Genomic DNA, 22,406 nt, shown 5'->3' with positions numbered 1-22,406 from the left:
GTTGCCACCAGGCCTGTTGATTTTCTTCTTTTTGATGAGTCATTCATTATTTTTTTTTTTAGTGAAAGTCCTGTGGTAGATTTCCAGGAATGAGATATAATTCAGAACTACCTGGAATTAAGAAACTGGCAGACCAGATACTAGTAACATTGTTTTTCGTTATTTTTGTATTACTTACTTGTTTCCAGTAGTGCCCACGATGTTCTACCCACTGTACCAATGCTAAAGGGTTCCTGCCCTGAAGTTCCAAGTCAGGCAGTTGAAGCTGCTGAGATCAGACGTAAAATTTTCAAAAATGCCTAAGTAACCTAAGAGCCTAAATCCCATTTTCAGAATGATTAGGTGCTTTCAAGGAAGCTTAGGCTCCTGAGGCCCAGAACCGCAAGGGTTTTTAGTATCTAGGAGGATTTGGGCCTAAGTGCCTAAAATAGGACTCTTTAGTCACTTAGACAGTTTTGAAAATTTTATCTCAGGTCTGTAACATAAACCTCATGATACGAGTGCTATATTTCCAGGCCACTAACAGTTTGCTTTAAAGCATAAAAGTAGCTCTTCCAAAATCTGTGGCACCCAAATCCCTAAAAAACAAAAGTAATTTGAAATTCTTTTATATCAAACACCCATTTCTGAACATTACAGGACAAAGTAACTTTCTTGACAGTTATCGCAAAAATAATTTGTTTGCTGATTAATGGAAATGTCCAAGTTTTAGCAAGGGTTTCTATAGTAGACAGAATTATATTGTAAATAAACAAAATGTTTTATTCTGATTTTTGTCAGTTTGGTGTATATCTGAAACTGAGAGATTAAAAATGAGAGAGTTTATTTATTCCAGCGTATTTGCACTGTATGTTGAATCTGTACTTGGTATTTTAGGGTCTATTTGGTGTTCCAGAATTGAGTTCTCCAGAAGGATTTCAAGAAGCACAAGAAAAAGCATTACAAGAAACAGAACAGCTAGTCCAGAAAGCATGTACTACACCTCCTGGGCCACAGATAGTAATGATCTTTGATCAGCTTTCAGATGCATTGTGCAGAGTAGCAGACTTGGTAAGATTTATTGTTAAGTTTGATATGCTCATGTAAATTTACTTTTTATTTGGATCTTTCTAGCTTAGCTCAGACTTTTGTTTTGTAAACTCTTCTGCTATAAAAGATACTGTATCAGCATTGCGACTTCCTATATCAGGATAGAAAATTAAAAAGACCCTCCTTAGTGGAAAATCGTAATCAGTTACAAAGTCTTTCATTAAATTATAGGTAGTTTCAGAAGTTATATCTGATGTGATTTGTAACTGTACAGTGAACTTTAAGTGAGATTTAAAAATAATATATCAATGACAAGAAAAATAACAGTAAAATCAGATCAGTATTTTATTAACATTCTTGCCTTTTGCAAGACTTACAGTTACGAAGTGTGTACATCTGGGAATCAGACCACTCTGAAATATAAAGACAACTCTAGGCTATAGCATAGATGGCCTTTTCATTGTGTCAACAACACTCAGTTTATAGCCAGGAAATGATGAATCTCTTAGGGTATGCCTACACAAGAAACGCTAAAGCTGTGCCACTGTAGCGTAAATACCATTAGAGCGATGGAAGAATCCCTTCCATCACTCTAGTAGTATTTATGCTACAGTGGCACAATAAATAAGTAATAAATCCACCTCTCCAAGAGGAGGTAGCTAGGTCAATGGACAAATTCTTCTGTCAGCCTAATGGTGTCTACATCAGAGCTTAGGTCAGCTTAACTACATTGCACAGGGGGTGAAATTTTTCACAGTCTTGAGCAGCGTAGTTAAGCTGACCTAACTCTGTAGTGTAGACCTAACTTTATCCAACTAAATCAATTTAGATAGTGTCATCCCCTTAACAAAATAATGTAATCACATTTATTATGTGTAGATAGCTGTCACTCTTGTGAAAAGATTCATGGGATCGTTAATTCCGGAAACAGTCGGGATCTCTGTTTTATATTTCATACAAAGAACAGCACCTGCAGTAAGAACATAAGAACAGCCATACTGGGTCAGACCAAAGGTCCATCTAGCCCAGTATCCTGTCTTCTGACTATGGCCAATGCCAGGTGCCCCAGAGGCAATGAATGGAACAGATAATCATCAGGTGATCCATCCCCTGTCACCCATTCCCAGCTTCTGGCAAACAGAGGCTAGGGACACCATCCCTGCCCATCTTGACTAATAGCCATTGATGGGCCTATCTTCCATGAACTTATCTAGTAACATGATGCTGGAAAGGTTCAGTTCTGGCTTAGAGGGAAGATTGCTAGATATTGTAACATTAACACCGCTTCCTGTAGATGCCTGGGTTTTTGTTAGAGGTCTGCCATCCTATTACTTATTAAGCCTGACACTGCTTATGTCATGAGATCTTATAAGATTGCATCCTCACTTGTTATGGCTACAAGCAATGTATTGTTTAACACAAAATCCAAGTTCAAATAATATTAATGATCTGTTTTAAACCTAATAAAACATGGAGAGTTGAGGATCTGAAGCTCTTTTTAATTCACCATGTTGTGATTCAATACGTAAACTTACTGATGTGTAAAAATCACCATACTTTCAAAGTGGGTTGTTCATGCTGAAGTTATGATCATGACAATTCCCTGTAATTGAAGCATATATTGGTTTTATGAGGTTTAATTTTACTTTTCTTATGGTAGTAATTTTTTTTAATAAGTGGTCTTATGAGTTGAATTTACTGACTGTAAAGTCTCCTGCAAAGAAACTTTGTGGAAGGTTATTAATACATATAATAAATGTTTACTTCATTAGTATTTGAGCCTTTTATGGTAGCACATGATTTATTGCTGCATTAGTGGTATTTTTTCAGGTTATACTGTATGATCTTAGGGGCATAAACAAAATCTAAAAATATATATTGTATCCCAGTGATTATGTTAATTTTGATTTATATCAATCATACCAATAAGAGACTCCTTCAATCCCTCCTGAGGTCCTACAGAATCTAGGGACTGATGTTTTCTCACACTAAAACCAAGAAGTGTTTTAACAATGACATCCATGGAAGCAGAATCTGTCTCTAAGGCCCTCTCCAGTCCACCCACCCCATTAGGAAATGCCTGCTTTTAAACACAAACAACCCTTAAGGTCAACAAATTTATCAGGTGAAAGGGGGAAGATTATTGTAGAGTTGAGAGCCCTCAACAAGAGAATACATTGTCCTATCCCAGATGTTAACAAGTAGAAAGGTGGTGTCTCAGATAAATGGCATACAAGCCATAAAGGGCTTGATATAGCAAAACCAGTAGTTTGAATTACACCTCGAAGTAAACTGGAACTCAGTGCAGTCTATGTGCACAGGTGTAATACATTGTATGTGGGATATACAACTTACCAAGTAGATAGCTATATTCTGCACTTCATGTAATTTCCAAGTGGGCGTGAAATATTGCTCCAAGCAGAGCGCAATGTAGTGACCCAGTCTGGAGGTGAAAAAGGCATGGATAATTATGGTGAGGTCTGAGTTTGAGAGGAAACTTCTTGTCAAGTATAGATGGGGAGAAAAATGCACCTGGCCTTTGCTGCTATTTGTACATTCAGACACAGTTTGGGAGAGGGATAGCTCAGTGGTTTGAGCATTGGCCTGCTTAAACCCAGTGTTGTGAGTTCAGTCCTTGAGGAGGCCACTTAGGGATCTGGGGCAAAATCAGTACTTGGTCCTGCTAGTGAAGACAGGGGGCTGGACTCAATGACCTTTCGGGGTCCCTTCCAGTGCTATGAGATATGGAGATATACCTATATATACACCTCTACCCCGATATAACGCTGTCCTCGGGAGCCAAAAAATCTTACTGCGTTATAGGCGAAACCGTGTTATATCGAACTTGCTTTGATCCACTGGAGTGCGCAGCCTCGCCCCCCCCGGAGCACTGCTTTACCGCGTTATATCCGAATTCATGTTATATCGGGTCGCGTTATATCGGGGTAGAGGTGTGTGTGTGTGTGTGTGTGTGTGTATATATATATATACACACACACACATATATATATAGTTGAGGCCTCAGTAGTATCTCTAGATTATGAATATTAGTAACAAGAGGTAGTTATACTGAATAAAAAGAGCGTGTATTAAATTACCTGTATTCTGATACTTTCCCGAGCCATCCTGGAAGTAGATCCACATGTTCAGAAGATGCCTCCAATGGAAGTTGAATAGTTAGTTGCTTAGCTGCTTGACTGGTGCACACAATACTGTTATCACCAAAATGGGGGAAATTGTACATAGGTAAAAAAGTAGGGCTGTCAATTAATCACAGTAGGGCTGTCAATTAATCACAGTTAACTCATGCGAGTAACTCAAAAAAATTAATCGCGATTAATCACAGTTTAAATTCCAGTGTTAGACAATAGAGTACCATTTGAAATTTATTAAATATATTGGATGTCTTTCTACATTTTCAAATATATGGATTTCAATTACAACACAGAATACAAAGTGTACAGTGCTCGCTTTATATTATTTTTATTACAAATATTTGCACTGTAAAAATGATAGAAGAAATAATATTTTTCAGTTCACCTCATACAAGTACTGGAGGGCAATCTCTATCATGAAAGTGTAACTTACAAATGTAGATTTTTTATTTTTATTTTTTTGGTTACATAACGGCACTTAAAAACAAAACAATGTAAGACTTTAGAGCCTACAAGTCCACTCAGTCCTACTTGTTCAGCCAATTGCTCAGACAAACAAGTTTGTTTACGGTTACGGGAGATAATGCTGCCCGCTTCTTATTTACAGTGTCACCTGACAGTGAGAACAGATGTTCACATGGCACTTTTGTAGCTGGCATTGAAAGGTATTTACGTGCCAGATATGCTAAACATTTGTATGCCCCTTCATGCTTTGGCCACCATTCCAGAGGACATCCTTCCGTGCTGATGATGCTCGTTAAAAAAATAATGTGTTAATTAAATTTGTGACTGTATACCTTGGGGGAGAATTGTATGTCTCCTGCTCTGTGTTTTACTGACATTCTGCCATATATTTCATGTTATAGCAGTCTTGGATGATGAACCAGCACATGTTCATTTTAAGAACATTTTTACTGCCGATTTGACAAAACGCAAAGAAGCTACCAATGTGAGATTTCTAAAGATAGCTACAGCACTTGGCCCAAGATTTAAGAATCTGAAGTGCCTTCCAAAATCTGAGAGGGATGGGATGTGGAGCATGCTTTCAGAAGTCTTAAAAGAGCAACACTCTGATACGGAAACTACAGAACCCAAACCACCAAAAAAGAAAATCAACCTTCTGCTGGTGGCATCTGACTCAGATGGTGAAAATGAACATGCATTGGTCTACACTGAGTTGGATCATAATCGAGCAGAAATCATCATCAGCATGGACGCATATCCTCTGGAATGGTGGTTGAAGCATGAAGGGACATATGACTCTTTAACATAAGAATGTCCATACTGAGTCAGACCAAAGGTCCATCTAGCCCGGTATCCTGTCTTTCGACAGTGGCCAATCCCAGGTGCCCCATAGGGAATGAACAGGACAGGTAATCATCAAATGATCTATCCCCTGTCGCCCATTCCCAGCTTCTGGCAAACAGAGGCTACGGACACCATCCCTGCCCAACCTGGCTAATAGCCATTGGTGGACCTATCCTCCATGAATTTATCTAGTTCTTTTTTGAACGCATCTGGCACGTAAATACCTTGCAACACCGGCTGCTAGAGTGGCATGTAAATGCCTGTGCTCAGTTTCAGGTGACACTGTAATCAAGAAGCAGGCAGCATTTTCTCCTGCAACTGTAAGCAAACTTGTTTGTCTGAGCAGTTGGCTGAACAAGAAGTAGGACTGAATGGACTTGCAGTCTCTAAAGTTTTACATTGTTTTATTTTTGAATGCAGTTATTTTTGTACGTAATTCTACATTTGTAAGTTCAACTTTCATGATAAAGAGATTGCCCTATAGTATTTGTATTAAGTGAATTGAAAAATACTATTTTATTTTTACAGTGCAAATATTTATAATAAAAACAAATATAAAGTGAGCACTGTACACTTTGTATTGTGTGTTGTAATTGAAATCAATATATTTGAAAATGTGAAAAACATCCAAAATATTTATATAAATGGTAATCTTTTATTGTTTAAGAGCGCGATTAATCACGATTAATTTTTTTAATCGCTTGACAGCCCTAGAAAAAAGTGCACAAAATATAGATGCATATTTTAGGCGAGCAAATTAGGAGATGAAGTTGGAGTGCCTTTGGAAAATTCGACCCATAAAATGACTCCAAACACTTAAAGTAAAAATGATGTGTTTTCAGAACGATTATAAATGTATGCTGTATTACACAGTAAACCACATTCAGTTTCAGTTTTTCGTTTGAAAGGAGTTTCATATATTTTAAATAAATCCAAATATAACGTTCAACAGAATAAAATAAATTTTTCAAAAGTTGTAAGTATAGCAGTCTGCAGTTTATTGCCTTATGCAAACTAGTCTATTCTTGTGTATATAAAAATATTTAATATGTCATCTGAGTGTGATGACATTTACCATGAAAAGCAATGCAGTATGGTAAATATTTAGAATAATCATATGAAAACAGCTTAGCCTAAAACCAAGTTAAGTGTCTCTTGCAGTATCTGAAAAATGTTAGTACATTTGAAAGATTGAAACTTCTTAGGCTTATTTTTTCCATTTTAAAAATAATTGGAACAAAAAGCAGGCCACAAGATCATACATGGTAAGAGAAGTAAAACGTATCATTGCTGGCACTGTTAGGTTTGTGTCCTCACGTCACCATTGAGCTGGGCATGGATCAGCAGGGAATTCACAAGTGTAAGCCAAATCCTGTAAATCCTAGTGTGTAGTTCTTATTTATGTGGTAGTCCCGTTGGCTGTAGAAGTACTGTTTGTGTGGATAACAATTTGCAACATTGGGCCTTTGAGCCCTGGTCCTACAAAGACACACATGCTTAAATGTACTTATATGAGCTATGCCATTGATTTCGGTGGGACTTTTCATGTGAGTGAAGTTAAACATTCGGGTGTTTGCAGGATTGAGGCTTTAGTGAGCATGGAGGAAATCTATCACTTTGCTCAAGGCAGGATTCCCTATTTTACTGAAAGTTTCTGTTGATCCTTTAATCTTATGTGACACTTTTTCCAGTAGTATGCTGGCATTTGTCTGTTTCTCTACAAATGGTGGAGAGACCTTTGGAAAGATGTAGTCTCTCATGGGTTTTCATCAAATTTTGATGAAAGATTAAAACTGTAGCGTAAAGTTATAAACTAAGTACAGAAAACCCTTTTTCAGGCAAGTGTGTAATATTTATAGCTGCAATATTTAAGATATTTCTTAAAACATGTTTCTTAGGAGTAGATGGTCTATACTAAATTTTGAAAAACAATACAAAAATGCATGTTTATTTTTCTGGAATTGAGTTTAGTAAGAAATAGAAAGTTTTCTAAGCAGTAAGATTCAAAGGCACTGTTTTTTTATGAGTGTCTCTTGCAAGGGAAAGAACCTTTTTCTAAGGTACATACCTATCTGAAAATAATAATAAAAAACCCTAAGTGAAAATATTTTCTTTGGAGTGAAATTTATACTATAGCAATTAATAACTGTTGACAAATTCTTAACAGATGCTGGTTCTGAGAAGACAAATTTATGTGGAAGTGCTCAGTAAAAAGAGATTGCATGTAACAGTGGAAATACATATGTGTTAAGCTGAGTGGAATTGCCAACTTTTTTTTAAAACTATTTATTTAAGAAGTTTAAACATGTTTACAATTCTGTGCCATGTAAATTCCAACTCTTCTCTAAAAACTAACTTGCATGTAAAGTTTCAAATTATCGACAGTCTTTTCCCATCACCACCCCCTCTCTTTTTTTTTTCTACTATATCAGGCTGACTTTGTGAAAATTGCCCATCCTGACTTTGCATTCAGAGAGGCTGCTGAAGAAACCTGCAGAAACATTGGTACAATGGTAGAAAAGTATGTTTTGTTCATTATGTTGCTGTAATGTTGGCTTTCATGTCTGAAAGATTCTGCGTTATCCAACAGTTAACTTTTTTCTTATTGTTGTCATGTATCTGGAGGTTTTTATGTGTGAAACAGAGAGCAACTTCTTTTAAAATGTTATTTAAAGATTCATCCTTACAGTGTCTGGTGTAAGGTCATTCTGTTTTAATTTCAGGTTGCATCTGGAACACTATTTCATTGCCTAATTCACTGTGAAGGTCTGTGCCACTGGACCTCATCAAAGCCTTGGAACTAAATTTTCTGAAGTTTCGGGCAGTTAATTTTTTGGCTCTGAAGTCTGTATAATTTAGGGATGGCAAATCTAAAGGCACACAACACCTCTTTGTCTGCCATACTGACCACTTGGATTCTGATTGTGTAAGAGGGAATGTGAAAAAAGGGAAGAAAATCTTCCATTGAGGTTCAGAATATAGACTCACAATTTGAAGCTGTATCCAGTCAGATATCAACATTGAAGTGCTGTGCTGTCTAATTTACTAACCTTGAGAAAGTCCATTCTGGCTGAAACATCACTTCTTAAAAAAAAAATCTCATTTGATAAAATATATGTTCTTAGATTAGTATTTGAATCAGATTTTGAGTATAGTGGGAATCAGTTTAAAGAGTTGCTTGCGTTATGATGAAGGCAGATGGGTATATATAATTTGATATCAGAGTGGTAAAAATTTTTTAAGCCCTGGCAACCTTGTCTACATTTTACAGAGAGCTTCCAAACTAGCCATATTACTCCCTACTTGCCAGAATAGTTATAAAAGATGAAGGAGAGTCATTTCCACCAGCAACTTGTACAGGCAGTATCTTGGTAAGAAGTCTAGTCAAGCTGAGTGAATAATGGATGTTTCGGATCACTGGCAGTTAAGGAAAATAATTTTGTTTCAGGTTGAACAAAAAACATTTTTTGAAAATTTCTGGCGAATCAAAAAGTTGAGAAAATTAAAGTCAAAATGAAACATTTCAGTTTGGCCTGAAAAATTTAGTTTAGATCTTCAGGCATTTTGACTAAAGCAAAGGAAAGGAGGACTAGATTCACAAAACAGCAGTGAGGGGAGGAGGAGGAAGAGATGGTGGTACCTCTCTCTCATGAACTTTAGCCTAGTGGGAGACCCAGGTTCAATTCCTCCCTCTGCCTGATGTGAAGAGAAGGACTTTGAACGTAGGTTTCCCCCATTGCAGCAGTGTGCCCTATCGCTATGAGCTGTTGAAGCTGTTCCACTTTTCATAAATAGTCATCAAAGCAGATGTTGTATTTGGACCTCCCACATTCCAGGTGAGTGTCCTAACCACTGGGCTAAAGCTTACATGACAGGTACCAGCTCCACCACCTCCTATAGCCATTTCCCCTCCTTTCCTTTTCTTTTGTCAAAAATGCCTGCCTGAAAATTGAAACAAAAACTTTGAGGTTGAAATGAAAAGTTTTTTATTTTGACATTACTAAAACGTTTAGATTATTTTGTTAGCTTAAAACCATTTGGCAGACTCACCACAAATTTGTGAATAGTTTTGGTTGACCCCAAATTGCATTTTTTGGTGAGTAAATTAGCTCTGGGTGGGGGGGGTTGGGTGAATTAAGTCCAGTCCCCTGCTGTTCCTGGATGCTAGGAAGGGGGTGGGTGTTGAGGTTTCTGTAGGAGTGGTATCCCTGGGATGTGTTCCTATTTGTGGGCTCCCTGTTTCAAGCCCAGCCTCCATTTTTTTGGGTTGGTCCTCCTATGTGAATGCTTTACCAAGTAGCAGTATGAAATTGACATGATTCTTAAGAGCTCCACTGTTGCTTACAGGGTTCCAAATAGCAGTAGAAAAACTGACCAGAGTCGTCATAAGTTTTCTCTGCTAGTGTCTAACAAAGCTATGGCCGGCAGAGGCAGTGGAGCTTTCTGTAGTCTAAGGAGGATAACACTGCATCAGTGTGTATACTTGATAGGCTTCACACCGTCAAGGCTAGAAAAATAATCATTGTAAGATTAAATTCAATAGAAACTGATGGCTTGAGCCTGTGCACTTGTTTGGGAAATCTTCCCACCTGCAAGTGGATTTTTCAGGACCTAAAGAGGGGGGTTGCTCAGTAAGGCTGACCTTGATGCGGACTGTCTGTTTTTAAATGTCAGTTTGGATTGAAGTAAACTTTTAGAGAAGAGGAAAGCACAAATTAACCTGAATCTCAGAAACTTCTTAACTAGTATGAAAGTTTGGAGGCAGCTATCGTATTTACGTTGTATGTTTCTTTCTATGGCAAATAGCATCCCTGGATAACTAGCTTCTGTTTAGTAACAGTAATAAGTCTTTGCATTTATATAGTTCCTTTCACACAAGGTGTCATGCTGTCTGAAGTGGCTCACAATTGTGAGTGCCAACTTCAGGGCAGACTGTCAAGAAACAGGGCATGAATCTCAAACTGGTCGTGTGTTTTATACTTAGATTTCATCAACCAAGTAACAAGTGTGAACTGCACAGGCACTATAACAGCCTTAATAGGGAGCCACAGACAGTCCCCTTGAGTACTCCGATCTATCTTGCCACCCAGGCAAACCTGCCTCTCTGACAGATGGTCCCTTATACCAAAAATCACAACAATATGCAGAATACTCCCAGTGCCAGAGGACCTGTGACTTACCCCATGTCAGTTGTACTCAGATCTCAAACCAAAGAGAACGCTTTTAACCAATTGTGTAACAAGCTAACTAAAGGTTTATTAACTAGGAAAAAGAAATAGAGTTATTTACAAGGTTAAAGCAGGTACACATACAAATGAGGTACAATCTTAAGTTCAAAAGGTAATAGAAGCTTCTATAATAAGTAAGCTTTTATGTCTTTTAGGGCTAGCCAGAGCCAAACAGCTTGGGGATCTCTTGCTTATGTTTAGGAATCTTTGCTCCTCAGAGTCCAGACAGCATAATTATACCAGTTGCTCTTTAGCAGGAATTTTTATTCCCTTTCTCCAGCATTCAAGCTGTGATGGGACATGGCATTGTGCACATACCCTTTTCAGGGGCGTGGGGGAAGCTATCAACAAAGTCTTTTGTCCACAATGGCTTGTCTGATGCCTAAAGGCAGTCTTTTCTTGGGGAGAAGATTACATCTCTTGTCATAAACTAGTATTTCCAACTTGGTAATGCTTCTCCCCTGACTGTGTGTGTGTGTGGGGGGAGGGTTTACAGTCTTAGCAAACATTTTTATAGTCACAGAGCACACGTTTAAACATTACCTTATAACATGGGTTACAGATATAAGCAGGATTAATACATGCAGCATCCTACAAACATTCCATAAAGTCTAAACACATTCTTATAATTCTAATAGCTATTTTAATAATGCTAACACACAGGTAAGCCAGTCTGGTTTCCAGCTATACATTTATCAGTGTTCAGTGAGGCCTTATGGTCTTGGCATGAGTTGGCGCCTGGTCTACCAGCATCACACAGGACCTCGACTTGGCTTCACCGACATTAAGTTATTAATCCTTGCAGCATTTCTAAGAGGTAGGTATGATAAGTATTAGGTCCATTTTATAGATGGAGAAACTGAGGCACAGACTGGTTTAATGAGTTGCACATAGTGACATAGGCCTTCTGACTCCCAGTCCTGTATTCTAAAATTTAGATCAGGGGTTCTCAAACTTCATTGCATTGGGACCCCCTTCTGACAACAAAAATTACTACACAACCCCAGGAGGGGGGACTGAAGCCTGAGCCTGAGCCCACTTGAGCTTCAGCCCCAGACAGGAGGCCTATAACCTGAGCCCCGCTGCCCAGGGCTAAAGCCCTGAGGCTTGGGCTTCAGCCCTGGGTGGTGTGGCTTGGGCTTTGGCCCTGGACCCTAGCAAGTCTAAGCCAGCCCTGGCAACCCCATTAAAATGGGGTTGCAACCCACTTTGGGGTCCCAATCCACAGTTTGAGAACTGCTGCATAGATTATGCTCTCTGTCTATTGAATGCTTAAAATAAGCCACTATCCTTAGACTTTGTCCTACTTGCCTCAGTATGTCATGCAAAACTATTTGCCTGTTGAAAATAAGTACCCACCTGCATAGTCATAAATGCTAGAATGTATAACTTGTATCCTTGTATTGTACAGTAGTTTCTGAGCACAATTACAACTTGAAAACATTTTGAAAACTTCGCCCTTGATTTCTAATAGTGTATATCAGAAAAGATTAAGCTCTGCCTTTGAACTAGTAATGCCAGTAACTATTTCTGATACTTGGTTGCTTTCATCTTTATCTCTTTAGGTTAAATACAAATATCGAGCTGTGCCAAAGTTTGAAACAGTTGCTGGCTAATAAAGAGGTTATGGATTCCCTAGATCCAGAAACCAGGTACTTGTTAATGTTTAACATTTTAGAAATTAATACGCTATAAATTATTCCCCAAAATGCTTGGAAATATTTCTGTGTCGTTAAATTGATGGACAGTTCAGCACCCTTTTGTAAAAGAACTGCAAAACACAATGGGCCAGAAAATCTGAGACTACATTTTTATGCAACTTTATTAACCACTGAGAATTTAACTGTGCAGTAGTCAGGAAGTTCAGTTATTATTATGAATAGGCTATGTTGGAGTACACATAATGTGTGTGTGTGTATATGTAGCTAAAAGCTATGTTAAGGTTGCCCAGTTTAAATCTTTAGAAAATGAGGAAATGCAAAAGTTAAGTTTCCCATAACAAAATCAACGCAACCAAACTGCATTATTCTGCTATGATATACATCTAACAATATAAACAGTAATAAAGTATAAATTTAAGAAGGAAAATAGGGAGTGGAATGTATTTAGAGTTGTACAAATTAAAATGAGTGCATGTCCATTCATCTAGAAGCCTCTGACATAACTTAATTTTTTAAATGTAAATTGTATCTGGAGCACACTGGAAAAATATGCCTATGTGTGGTTAGCTTTCTGTTTGTTTTTTTATTATTGGGGTTTCAATAAAATCAAGCATTTTTATTAATGACAGTTGTGCATGGTAACATGCTTTCAGTCTGTAGGGTCAAATTAACATGTCAGCATTTTTTACATTCACTTTATTGTTGTTATAAAGCACCATTTTTACTGCTGCTTATTCATTTCTGCCTGACAGATTATTCTTCTCTCACGCAGTAAGGATAACTATCCTACTTTTCCTCCCCCAAACAATCAAATGTTCTAGGCTTAAGGGCTTTTTCTCTCATCAGTCAAAATAAATGAAATAAGTTGAATTAAATTGATGTTTTATAGTTTACACAAATTAATGTAATACGCTTGTTAAAAGACATTTTTCAGTGCAAATCACCAAAATGTCTACAAGGAAAAACATCCAGTTTCACTGAATAAACAAAGGAATAAACCTACTGAAAGTGTATGTGCACAGAAAAAAATAGTTATAAAAGATTATATAATAAGTAATTATTTTCTATCTTAAATCAAAATATAGTCAGTAAAATGCAGCACACTAAAATCCGACTGCTGTGAAATGAGGTAGTCTTTAACAGGGTTTTACTGTATTTTTAGGCAAGTGGCGGAACTTTTTATGTTCGATTTCGAGATCAGTGGTATTCATTTGGATGAAGAAAAGGTAATTTTTTTTGTCTGTGATATGTGAATAGATGTTTGCCTGACTTTTAAAAGCAGATAGCAAAATGCAGGGCATATGTAATGGAATTCTGTGCTGAGTTGTGCCCCTGAAGGCTCTGGAAGTCAGTGGAGCTCAGCCTTCTCAAAAACCTATTTGTCATTAACTATCAGGTGGCTGGATTTGTAGTGTCCTATACAACTTCCCAGAGTCTAGTTCAGCCTTCACTCTCCAGACTGCCTTGTAACTCAGTCCTGTACTCCAGGCAGTTACAAGCGGGGCCTCTGGACTCCATTTGGGTTCGTATCTGCACAGTACAATTTTTGTGAAATGGCTAGTTGTTTCAACAATGTAGCTACACAGGGTGGGAGAAACATGCATCCCGTTATCTGGATAACCGGCTACTCAAATACAGCACTTCAGAAGGAATCAAACCACATGTCTGTGCCACAACCTAAGCTTTTTAGTGACTCTAGAGCCTCTAAGTTGTGTGTCAATGTGTCTCTCTCCCCTGCAAGAGTCCAAGATGGATTTGCCAGAGCTAGCAGATCTGAGCTAGTAATATGTTGGAGATGTTGGGCTGGGTGTCCATAAATGTTCCTGGTACTCATGACATATCTCTGCATGAGGAAATCTCCTATAATTTTTGAGTTTCTAGCAGTCAAGGTTCACACAAAGACTCTTTTTTACTAAATTCAGGTGGCCGACTTGCAGCGAAAACACCGAAATGCATTGTTTTGGTAGCAGCTTGCAAACTGGAATGCCCTTCCAGAATAATTTTCTTACAGTTACTGTGTACTGAGATTAACACCTCTTAAATCTGCAGTGAGGTGGAAAAGTACAACAGGAAGGCATGCAAACATTTAAAATATGGCTACTGTGATACAGAAATATTAACTGACATGCAGAAAAACAAAATTGGCATTTAAAAAAATTTAATCCCCACTTGTGATAGGCTCTTAGCTATTTTTTATGTGATTGTCTGACCATAGTTACTGTTCCTTGCAAGTCCTGCGATTTTGAGTTCATATTAAGGTGCACTTGGTTAGAGGTATGTTGCCATCCATAGTGAATTTCTGATCTCTTCCTAAGATTTGCTGGAATGCCACATGCTGCTTTCTCTGCATGTCTACAGAGCATTATTGCTTGGATTCAGCTTCCTGGCACAAATTTAGGTTTGAATCTCTTTGTGTTAAAGAGTTTAAGATTGAGAATACCTCAGCTCTCCTGTCCTCCTAGGTATCATGAATGTTTTCTTCAGAATGTCTCTAGAGGTTGGTTTCTCTTTGGATTTTTTCATATATAGTATATTTATCTGTTCAGAAGGAACTATAAACGTTTATTGCTGTTGTGGCAGTGGCATTTTTTCATCCCTTTTGAAACATGTATGTTGAATGTTGTCTTTTGTAATATCTTATTGCGTCTTGTATAGTTGAGCTTTTCATAGACATCCCTGGGTTTTTTTTATTCTCCAGGAGTGGGGATCTTTTATAATCCATTTATTTTGGAGTTAACAAAAGTGCCTTCTGAGAACGCCAGTTACAGGATGTAACTTATAATAGATCCCTACAGAGTTGGGATAAATTTGCTTTTCTACTTGACAAAGAAACGGACTGTTGGAGGAAGTCTATTACATCTGCATGCCTTCTGAGAACAAGAATTACAGATAATAATCTTTTTATCACCTCTTGACTCGTTCATTACTTTAAACTATGGATAGTATTTCCAAAAGTCCCCTGTTGTTCACATCAGGATTTAGAATAAATTAGGCCAGACCATGTTATATATTTAATTTTCTTATGGTCTGGGCAGATAAGAGGTTGTAGTGACTATTGTGATCCCTTTTGTATTAGGCTGTATTATAAATTTCAGGCTATGGGTTTTCAAATATTTTCCCAGTGTGGTCTGTATCTTGATAGAGAGACCATCTTGTGGACATCTTCCCTCTTATTCACATCATGTAGCATCCCTTTGGCAGCTACAGAACTTACCTAATGGAAAAGTAATACTAGGGGGAAATATTTAATGTAGCCTAGGTATCTATAATGTGATGTAACAGCAGAAAACAAGGGGATAAAGTCAGTAACGTTGAGTTCTCTGGATCCTTCAGTGAACTCAGAGGTATCTGCCTGGGCCACCTGGCCCAGCAACTTGCCCTTCATCCTCCACATGGGGAACAGTGTTAGCAACTACGAGCAGCTTGCATGGGGCAAGCTCTGAAAATGCCAGGACTATCAGGGCTCCTTCCCTAAAGCAGTCAGAACCAGCTACAGGCAGGAATGCAAGGGGAATTCAGGGCCTTCCAGCCTCTCTGCTCCTGGACCTAGAAAGACACCCAGGACAATGGGCTTATCAGTCTTTTCCTCCATTCACATGGATACAGCAGCAACCGGAATGATCTTTCAGAACCTCCTGCCATCATCATTCACTCAGCTCTGAAACTTGGACTCTGACTTTTATTTCTCACTTGTTGTGTTGCCACTGGTTGTTAGTCACACTTCATTTTGCCCCTTTGTATCACTACAACTCTTCAACGGTCCAGTCTCTCTCACATTTCTGCACATTGTGCTTATTTCTCCTTTTCATTCCTCCTGCTAACTGTCCTTTCCCCCTTCTACTTATTTCCCCCCTCAGTTTTCTTCCCTCTGTCAGACTCCCAACAATCCTTTCCTCTCCCCACATCAACTTATTTGCCCCCTCAAGAAACCCTAAGCGTTCGGAACATAAATAAAACAAATATGCTTTTGAAGAAGAGGATATGGGAGTTCCAAGACATGTTTCTGTGGTCAGCCTGGTCACTTTACCACTATGCTATATTCCTTCCCCCAGGCTTTGTCTGTTTTGTCTATTTAGACACAGATCCTACAGACACATTCATAAAGTTAAGCATGTGTCTAAGTGAGCAGTCCCATTGACATCAATGGGACTATTCTCAGTAGTAAAGTTAAGTGCATTAATAAGTGTTTGCAGGATCGAGGCCTTAGATTGTAACAGGGCAGGGGCTGTCTTCCTATATGTTTGTACAGCACCTAGCACGTTGTGGTCTTTGGGCAGTGCCACAATCTACATAATAATAGGAGAATCATTGATTGTGGTGATTAGTTAGCTTCACACAAGCTACCAGTGGGACCTGCTTCTCTAGCTGATGTCTCCTTGATTTCCTCCATTACTGAAAATCTCTCTTTCCCTTCACTTATTTACAAAATAATTGGAATATACCAGCATTTTAGAAGTATTTACCAATTGTTTAGCAAAAGTAGTGTAAAACATTCCCAAGTTCTGTTTTTTATGAACTTGTTTTGATTTTTCATGCATTGTTACCATGGCAGAAATGTGAGAGAGAATTTTTTTTCTTCTGAAAGACAAGCATGTAGAATGCGTATATGTACGCCGCCTGATTTCGTTCTCACTGAAGACAGTGGTATGGCTCCCATTGACTTCAGTTGCACAGGATCAGCCCTAAATTAGGATTTCTTTAACGTCATAGGCCTGATCCTAAGTAAGTAATATTTGTTGGGAATAGATCATGATTTCATTTAGTTGTGCAAACATATCTTAATACTGTGGAAAACTGAGAGCTACTTGTACTGTATTTTAAGTGAATGTGTATCTTTTGCTTTATTTTTCCTAATTACAGCGTAAAAGAGCAGTGGACCTCAACGTCAAAATATTGGATTTATGTAATCAATTTCTTATTGGAGCTCACCTGCCCAACAAGATTGACAAGCAGATTTTACCAGAACACATTCGCTATAACTTTGCAGTTGAAGGCAATTACATACAAATCACCGGTCTGCATGCAGACTGTTCTGATGATCTGGTATGTATTGTCTAAGTTCTCTATAGCACATCCTATAATACAAAGGTGCATCTCAGTGATTTTGACACTAGATGACACAAGCATGCCAACAGCTACAAATAGAAAATAGGAACTGAGGGTTAAGATTTTTAGTGCTCTCTGTGGATGCTTTTCTCAAAAGAATTAAGTTAGAGCAAAAGCATTAATAATACCTTTTCAGACTGTTTCACGTACAGCTGTTAATATTCTTCAGGGTAAACTAAGGAGAATAGCTGAACCCACGTTACCAAGACTATTTTTAAACACTCAAAATCTTACACCCATTCTTTACTGAATTTCCCTGATAGCATCTTTATAAGATGGCCATTCAGGTTGCTTATAAATTGGAAGGCAATTTCCAAATTTAAATTTCCACTTTAAAACCTGCCTGGAATGGCTTCCATTTTTCTGGGTGTGGGTCCAAACCTGAGTTTCAGGAAAGAAACTGTCACAACACTTTAGAATCTTCAGTTTTTGTAGTTAAGTAATTGCTCAAAAGGCAGAAAATGGTTTTTAAACATGTTAATTTTATCCTTTTTGGATACAAATAAGTTCTATTCTTCAAGTTCTTTTTGTATTTTTCTAGTACAGGTGTAGAATTCAGTATGTAACTTGTCAGTTTAATGAGAAAAATTCACACCCAAGTATTTTAATAATGATGATTTCATTTAGTTGTTATTCAGCAATGTTGCCATCCAAATTGAAGTTTAGGGTTATTTTTTGCTTTTTCTCATACTAATTTTGCATCAGACACTTAAAAATGCGGAGGATAATATGGTAGGGTGGAACAGGGCTTGTTTAAATAGTGTCCTCCTCCATAAATAAAATCTACATGTGGTGAAATATTGTTTTGTGTTCCACCAGTTGGTACATACACCTGATGTTATTGGATGAGCTTGTCAAGGGTTGTAAGAAGAACACAACTATTAAGAGGGAAAGCAGGCAGGCTGTCCTTATCCCTTTTTCTAATGGGTAACAGGAGAATATCATTGTTGTTCTTTTTTGATAGACTTTATATAAAGGGTTGCTTAATCTGAAAGCATTGTGGCTGTGATACCTGGCCTTTCATTGGTTTGAGAGGAATTGAACTGTTTCTTTTGTGAATTATGCTATTATGAGACCATTTCTTTTCTTCTGATGTTAGGTACGAGAAGCTGCTTATAAGATTTTTCTTTACCCAAATGCTGAGCAACTGCGCTGCTTAGAGGAACTGCTTACCAGCAGAAACCATCTGGCACAGTTAGTTGGCTATAACACCTTTGCTCACAGGGCTCTTCAGGGAACAATGGCCAGAACTCCAGGTAAAGTACATGTATGTTCAGAAATGATAAGATGTGACTTGTGTCAGGCATGAGGATAAATGTAGGTAGTTTAACTTGTCAGCTGTTAATACAACACAGTTGTTGCACTAGAGAGTCTTATTGCAGTTATATGTTGTGATCTGAAATATTTATATTTTTCAATAAGAGAGAATATTAATTTGAACAGTCACTGTAATCTACACAATTCACTACTCCATGTTCATGGCTTAGGTAACTAAAAGCCATGATTATCACATCTGATTTTTTTATATGCTGCCTTGATACACGTGTACAGTTTCTGATCTATGTGTCATCATTTCACTAGATAAGTTAAAACCAGGCTTGCTCTAGGGAGGAAACATTGTTTGCTTCTTGATGTGAACTAATATATTTAAATGACATCATCATTTTGTTTAGTAATTTCCCTTCATTTCATATTTCCAGAGAAGGTAATGCAATTTCTTGAAACACTTTCTGACCGATTGTTTCAACGGTGAGTCTATTTTTCATTTACTTATTTAAAAAATCCCATTTTAATTTCAAGAGCATAGGTCTTTTGATGCAAGACAAGACTCCAGTTACCAATAATTTGAGCATTTAAAAAATTCCTCTAAGGTTATTACTGAAATATTAATTTCCCTCAGATCTTGATTAAAATATTAACTTTCTTATGTTGAATTAAACAGGATGATGTAAAGATTAACAAATGTCTATATTGTCATACTTCCACGTGTGGCGGGAAATAGAAGTAGGAAATAAGTCATTCTCCAGATTTTTTTGAGTGTAGTCCACAGTTCTGGTGTGACTCCTACTGTAAAAGGAGATTACAGAGTGCATAAGCGTGAAAACAAAAATTCTAGGGAGCCTAGGGAGCCTCACAGGGACCCCCAATCAAGCACTAAAGCAGTGGGCTTCCCCTCCATATGCCCTACATCCATTATCACCCCTGATTTTCCTCACACAAAGCTGCTCATCCTACTCCATCCCCTATGGTTCCTCCAGTGCAAAAAGCATCATCATCATGCGGAGTGGAATGGTGGCTGAGCATGAATATGGAGGTTGGGGTGGAGATGGGACAGCAGGATTGTTTGGGAGAGAATGAGAGGGAAAGGTAGGACCTGAGAGTACTTGGAGTGGGCGGAGCAGAGTGGAGAGTAGCTCCACTGTGATGAGCTGCCTGTGGTTCTTCAGATCACAGCCCAACTCTGATGCATCATAGGCACTTGGTAATAGTAGAGTATTCATTTATACTGTACATTACTAGGGTGACCAGGTGTCCCGATTTCATAGGGACAGTCCCGATTTTTGGGTCTTTTTCTTATATAGGCTTCTATTACCCCACCCCCGTCCCGATTTTTCACATTTGCTGTCTGGTCACCCTATATATTACAGACAATAAAATGTCAATTGCCATTATACTGTACTATACTGGCTAAAATACCCTTTAATTAAAACTTTAAGGGCGAAATTCTTTTTTTACAGAACTCTAAAAGATTTTGAAATGATGGAAGGAATGAAGATGAAACTTAATCCCCAAAATTCAGTGAGTTATATTGTGCATTTATTTTCTTTTTTTGATTTTATATAATATGAACTAGCCTGACATCAGATGGGGAAAATAATTTCAGCCTTTACAATTGTAATATGAGTTGCATGTTGATAGATACTTGCTCTTTTGGGTTCAGATCGTTTTGGTTCTAAATAGCTGTTTCTAGTATTAAAACCAACCGTCAGCTATTGGTTTTAACAGAATGATTCATGTGATAACCAAAAACTAAGGTGGAAAATGTAACGGTTGGTTTTGAGCATGTTAAACATGTTTTCAAATTTTAAAATATGGCCCTTTATTTTTTCAGAACTGTGCATTCCCAATTTTCCTGGTATCGTGCCTGATCCTTCCACACTCAAACCCTGATTTTGCATGTGAATAGGTTTTCTTTACATGTCCGCTTTTGAAAATCTGGCTAATGATCCCTAGTTTAAGGTTTATGAATTTGGAGTCAGATGCTTTTTAGAGTGCTGTGACTATAGAAGTGATAAACATACTGAGTTATGTAAAGAAAGTGAGATCTTTGTCTTTGATTCACTTGGTTTTCATTGCGGTAATTGCAAGTTGAAATCTTATGTTTCAGAAATTGATGCCTTGGGATCATCCCTATTACAGTGGTGTCCTGCGTGCTGAGAGGTAAGTTACTTAGGTATGTGCTAGCAGTGTAAATGTGAGAGAGTGTTCATTCCAAGCCCTTGCAACAGGGGTAATGGAATCCATAAATATACACAGGATTTCTTTGTATTAAGGCTGTGCTTTCATATGATAAAAATCACGAGTATCAGTAGGGGCAGTTGTTCATAGCTATTCTTCACTACAGCCGCAATGCCCATCAATGTTTCTGTCTATTCCCTTTCCTTTTTTGTTTGTAAAGCCAAATGTCAAACCTCTTTGGGGATATGAGATAATGAAATAACCAGTTTCAGAACAGATAAAGATTTCTTACTCAACTTAATATTGTTTATTACGTTTATTGTGTAATATTTCTTAGCTTAATGCAATAGTGTAAAATAATCATAATGGCCATTGAATGCAAAGTCTGCATTCACCTTTCCTTTGCATGGGGGAAACAGGTATAGTTGAAGTGATTTGCTCCAAGCCTCAGGAAAAGGGGTCAGAAATCTGGGCTTCTGATTATCAACTCTCTTCTCATTCTTCTATACCAGCTGCCTCTCAGTGTGAAAGCAATATTTCACAATGCTCTAGTATTCACCTACCGGAAAGCTGAAATTATAATTGCACTATAGAGGCGATCAGAAATCTGTATATGCATATATTTCCAAGTGTCTAAATTCCCCATTTCAGATCTAAGCCAATCCCAAACACAGGCTTTGTGGAAACACATTAGGGCTTCCAATGGATAAGGGTTAATGATCTGTATTAACATAAGAACAACCATACTGGGTCAGACCAATGGTCCATCTAGCCCAGTATCCTGTTTTCTGACAGTGGCCAATGCCAGGTGCTTCAGAGGGACTGAACACAACAGGCAGTCATTGAGTGATCCATCCACTCATGTCCACTCCCAGCTTTGGGCAGTCAGAGGCTAGGGACACCCAGAGTATGGGGTTGCATCGATGGACTTATCCTCCACGAACTTAGCTAATTCTTTTTTAAACCCCTGTTATAGTTTTGGCCTTTAAAACATCCCCTGGCAACGAGTTCCACAGGTTGAGAGTGCATTGTGTGAAAAAGTACTTCCTTATGTTAGTTTTAAACCCGCTGCCTACTAATTTCATTGGATGACCCCTTATTCTTGTGTTATGTGAAGAAGTAAATAACACTTGTTTATTCACTTTCTCCACACCATTCATGATTTTATAAACCTCTATCATACCCCCCCTCCCCCCCAAGTTGTCTCTTTTTTCCAAGATGAAAAGTCCCAGTCTTTTTAATCTCTCCTCATATGGAAGCTGTTCCATACCCTTAATCATTTTTGTTGCCCTTCTCTATGCCTTTTACAATTCTAAGATATCTTTTTTGAGGTAGGGTGATCAGAACTCTACACAGTATTCAAGATATGGGTGTACCATGGCTTTATATAGCGTTATTAAGATATTTTCTGTCTTACCTATCCATTTCCTAATGGTTCCTAACATTCTCTTAGTTTTTTG

General features: G+C 37.9%; 1 protein-coding gene across 1 annotated transcript in view; it reads left to right on the top strand.

Moving 5' to 3' along the window:
- The window catches only part of LOC112103660 (mitochondrial intermediate peptidase-like), a 121,526-nt gene that overhangs the window by 3,182 nt on the left and 95,938 nt on the right, over positions 1–22,406 (top strand). The window contains exons 2-10 of the mRNA XM_029911992.1: positions 877–1,050; positions 7,925–8,013; positions 12,286–12,372; positions 13,544–13,607; positions 17,242–17,424; positions 18,587–18,743; positions 19,188–19,236; positions 20,226–20,286; positions 20,876–20,928. Coding sequence (XP_029767852.1) covers positions 877–1,050; positions 7,925–8,013; positions 12,286–12,372; positions 13,544–13,607; positions 17,242–17,424; positions 18,587–18,743; positions 19,188–19,236; positions 20,226–20,286; positions 20,876–20,928 — 917 coding nt within the window. The remainder of the gene's footprint in view (positions 1–876; positions 1,051–7,924; positions 8,014–12,285; positions 12,373–13,543; positions 13,608–17,241; positions 17,425–18,586; positions 18,744–19,187; positions 19,237–20,225; positions 20,287–20,875; positions 20,929–22,406) is intronic.

The sequence above is a fragment of the Terrapene carolina genome, unplaced genomic scaffold (genome assembly GCF_002925995.2).
Source record: "Terrapene carolina triunguis isolate 2854851 unplaced genomic scaffold, T_m_triunguis-2.0 Scaffold141, whole genome shotgun sequence".
Taxonomy (NCBI): Eukaryota; Metazoa; Chordata; order Testudines; family Emydidae; genus Terrapene; species Terrapene triunguis.
The sequence above is the reverse complement of the archived record's forward strand: the minus strand, read 5'-3'. Positions and strand labels throughout refer to the sequence as shown.